The following is a 4,330-nucleotide window of genomic DNA, read 5'->3' as shown; positions in this document are numbered from 1 at the left end:
TGTAATAAGCATGTGATGAATAAAAAATATCACTTTATTATTTCAAATTTGTACTTTTGAAGCTATAAAACTCATGAAGAAAACAAGCATAAATTTCATAAACAGAATACATTTAGAAAATTTTCCAATTACAATTGTTTAAAAAATGCATAATAAATTTTCTCCATTTCATTGTTAGCATATTGATTTGCATTATTGTATTCGTACAAAAACTTAAAACTACACAAAGTACATATTTCTTTCATTTATTTAGCCATTTCCATTCCGGTTCGATTCTCGGGTAAGGCATTACTGCGGTGTGTATCATTGCAATTGTAATGTCTTATGCGATCTGAACCCTTAAATTTCGAGAACGTGCGAATTTTATGGACAAAGTAGTTATGGGAGAAAGAAGTACTAGAGTCCAGTATCTCTTTTCTTCTGTGTTCTTGGTTAAAAAACTAAACAAAATGTCAATGTTGGTGTCAATGTCTGGTGTTACTGATGCTGAAGAACTAAGAATCTATAAGTAACAACAAGAAAACCTTTTCCCGGGCAATAGTTGTTAATACGGTTTCTTTAGAGGTTTTTATTGTTTATGTATGCAGATTAGGAGCAACAACGAAGCAAAACTGGGCATTGCTGTTAAATTTAAACAATATTTCTAAACATTGGTGTGGCAACAACAGTTCTATTTATATTTGTGAGGCGAGCAGACGGAAATGGCGAATTCTTGAGAACTTATATGTTTTTACTTTCGATTTGTAACGAAAAATTTGGTATGGATGACGAATATATTGTTGAAGAATTCAGTGACGATGACTACGATTCATCAAGTTCAGACGATGAAATTCAGACTTTCCTCAAGAAAGAGTGTGGACTTGCCGAAGTGGAAGATGATTTTGAAACTGAAGTGGATAAAGTTATGACTGCTCATATGCGAAAACTTAACGAAAATAGTAAGTTGAAAAACGAAACTAACGAGTCAAATGATGCAGTAAGTAGTTCTTCCTCTAAAGAACAGTCATCGGAAAATCTTAAACCTGCTGAGCAAGAAAAAATAAATGACGATTTGTTTTATGATCCTAACTTAGACGATGAGGATGAAAAGTGGGTTAACGAAAAGCGTAGTGCTTATATTTATCCACCAAATAAAAATTCGAATCAGAAAGTAAAGCCGCTTCCTAACAGTGATGCAGTTCTTAATTGTCCAGCATGTTTGTCGTTATTATGCCTTGATTGCCAAAGGCATGATATTTACAAAACCCAGTATAGAGCTATGTTTGTAATCAATTGCAGAATTAATTTTAGTGAAACTCTAAAATACGAGAACAAAAAAAAGAAATCCCGAAAAAGTTTGACTTCTGCTGCTCCACAATTTGATATTTACAATCCTGTGCAGTGTTCTGTTTGCAATACTGAAGTAGCAGTCTATGATAAAGATGAACTCTATCATTTTTTCAACGTATTAGCAAGTTATTAATGTATGCATACTTTGCAGTATTCTCTTTTATCTCGTTGATAACTAAGCTGAGATTGTATCAGTTAATGCTATTAAATGAATGGTTAATAAATAATAATGATATTTATTATTACCATAAAGTGTCATTATAGCAAAGTTTTGTAATATTCATTTGTGTTTATTATGTAATTAGGAACAGGATAATGTTTGAAAATTTTTTGTTGTAATTAGTGGATTTATGAAGTTGGCAGCTCTTACCTTACCTTGTTTACAATTAATTTTGTGATTTGGGGAGTCCTTGCAGATGCATTTCAATTAATCCACCTGTGTTTATAACAGTTGTTCGTAACCTTTACTGCTTTATTCTCGCCGTAAATCAGATTGTCATCCCCTGTGAAGACTTTGATTCAGGGAATACATTCCAAATAATTTCTAAAATTGGAAATATTATTTTGGTATGTTATAAAGATTTATGGTAATAAATATATATGTAATATAATCGTAATATCTTGATGATTGCACGATAACTGTGGTGGATTGGAGATGGTGGCATTGTAACAAATTAGAGGCGGCTTTTCTGGAAAGATACAAAGATGACACTAACAGATGTGGCCAGAGACTAGACATAATTTATTGTTGGTCAACTAATTCATGATGCACATATTCATATTCACACATCATCAGGGATACAATAGGTTATTTGACTTTATTGCTCTTATATGCAGTGTTACATCATAGTACACGACATTTGTATTTAATTTGGTAAAAGTTTACAATTGGGTGCCCCTTGTTTTTTGACGCCAAGATCGGCACCAGGGAGACACAGTTTCAATAAACTCTGTGTCCATGTACACATCAATATGTTTTCACTTAAAAAACATCCCAGAATTGCACAAACTAGGCATTGCACACTGCTTTAAATTTGACCATGTACACATCAATCTATTTTTATTTTTAAAAAAATCAGGAGGCTAAAGCAAAGTTAAACTATCATGGTAACCAGAAATGAGATTTCATCGCCAAAATTTTACAAAAAATTGTCGCTAATCGAAGGGGCATCCAAATCTACACTAGAGCCTTTAAAATTTTTCAGCCATTTTGTTTGGTGATGTATCTGATGCTTTTTTACAATTTGATTTTAGCAATCTCAAGTTGAGTAAATCTTCTGAAGCCATAAAATGTTTCTGCTCTTGAACATATTCCTCTAATGTTGAGAATCTATGCTGTAATGGATTTTATTTTTAATGCAATTAATTCTTCATATATGCATAGAAATAGAAATTTTAACTGAATTACTGTATAAATTGGATTTTTGTATGTGATAAATGTATTCTCTGAAATTGAAAGTACTGTTTTATCAGGACTGGATTCAGAAATGTGTGTATACTTGCTTGTATATATGGATAAATGTGTTTATGTATGCATGTATGTCTATGTACATATACACATATATGCATATACATACATTTCTTAATGCGATCCCAATAACAGAAGAGTACCAAATATAAACTATAATATTTATCATTGTTAATACATTTAAGTTGTAAATGTAGTTTAAATGACTACTTAGTTACTAAACGTAGCTTAGTGCATTAATTTTACTTACATTTCAATTCCAGTCAATACTAGTTTTAAAATTTGCTTAATTTAAAATTACATAAAATTTTTCTTATAGTATCATAGTGTATAAAGAGTTCAGCCAGTATTGCTAATAATTTCTGTGGAATTGAAAAAAAAAAAAAAAAATACTGCATTATTAGAAAATTACAGCAATAATAAATTACAGCTGTCTTCCCCCTTCCATTTAATAATTATTCTCTCAGATTTGGTTTGTAAATGTGTAGCTTTAAATTTCTTGAAGGTCTAGCTTAAGACATCAAATCTATAAAATTTAAGACTGGCCAATATTCTCAATATATTTGCACCATACAGTTTGGTGTTATGACATTTTTCTCTTATTATATTCTTTGTGAATTGTAAATAATAAATACATCGTGATACTAAATTATGAGATTTATGTGGCTACATATGATGACATACATCAGCATCAGTTATAATGTAATATGCCATTTTTAACAAAAATAGGAAGTACTGTAGAACACAGTTTAGTCAAATTAATTGGGACAGAACTATTTTGAATGAATCTCGAAACCTATTTTCAATAGTTAAAAGCAGAAATAGATGTGTATAACATTGCCAATCAAAAATGTATATTACAGTACAGGGCATATGTTTATAGACATTGCATGATATGTATGAGCAACTACATTGCTCCCTGTTGATCAGTATACAAGAAAGTCATCTTTTGTATAAAGATATCTGGGTATTTATGTAAGAACACTGTTGCTTGCTTTTATTTAAAAACTTTATTTTCCTCTAAAGACTGAAAGGAAAATTTGATTTAAAAAATGATTTTGCAGAGTTTTAGCATATATGTAATACTAGTTTAGTGTAATTATAAACTTTTTCTCATTGTTTGTAGGTATGGTATTATTGAAAGGTACAAGAATATTGAAGATATTGAATAGTATGAGAATGATAATATGAGAAGCAATCTTTTATACCTGCATATTAGTGCAACTACCTTAATAAAAGTTATCAAACTTTTGACGACCTGTGCATAACAACTCTTTGATTACCTGTCTAAAGACATCAGTCATTGATGACTAATTTTTCACTAACAATAACACTTGAAAAGCACTAGCCATTGTAAATAATGGCAGCTTACTGAAATCACATAAAACAGTAATAAAATTAAAATACAAGAAACATCCATAATTAAACACTGAAAATTATATAAAATATAACAAACATCCATAATAAAGTACTTAAATTTCTTTTTTTTCATGGTCTTCTGCCCATGTATATTGCAGTTCATTATTATAACTT

General features: G+C 30.1%; 1 protein-coding gene across 1 annotated transcript; it reads left to right on the top strand.

The window, feature by feature from the left end:
• The first annotated feature begins 669 nt into the window (after nt 1-669).
• Nucleotides 670-4,054, top strand: LOC118185744 (E2F-associated phosphoprotein-like). The gene is made up of 2 exons (XM_035355645.2): nt 670-1,463; nt 3,924-4,054. The coding sequence occupies exon 1, from the start codon at nt 725-727 to the stop codon at nt 1,460-1,462; it is 738 nt and encodes a 245-aa protein (XP_035211536.1). The 5' UTR covers nt 670-724; the 3' UTR covers nt 1,463; nt 3,924-4,054.
• The last annotated feature ends 276 nt before the right edge of the window (nt 4,055-4,330 follow it).

Source organism: Stegodyphus dumicola, chromosome 10 (genome assembly GCF_044657685.1).
Source record: "Stegodyphus dumicola isolate Sdum_Otavi_A_Nest chromosome 10, ASM4465768v1".
Lineage (NCBI taxonomy): Eukaryota > Metazoa > Arthropoda > Arachnida > Araneae > Eresidae > Stegodyphus > Stegodyphus dumicola.
Note: the sequence above shows the minus strand (reverse complement) of the source record. Positions and strands in the feature narration are given on the sequence as shown.

Coding starts and splice junctions, on each gene's coding strand:
- LOC118185744 (XM_035355645.2), top strand. CDS start 725: ATGTTTTTACTTTCGATTTGTAACGAAAAATTTGGTATGGATGACGAA.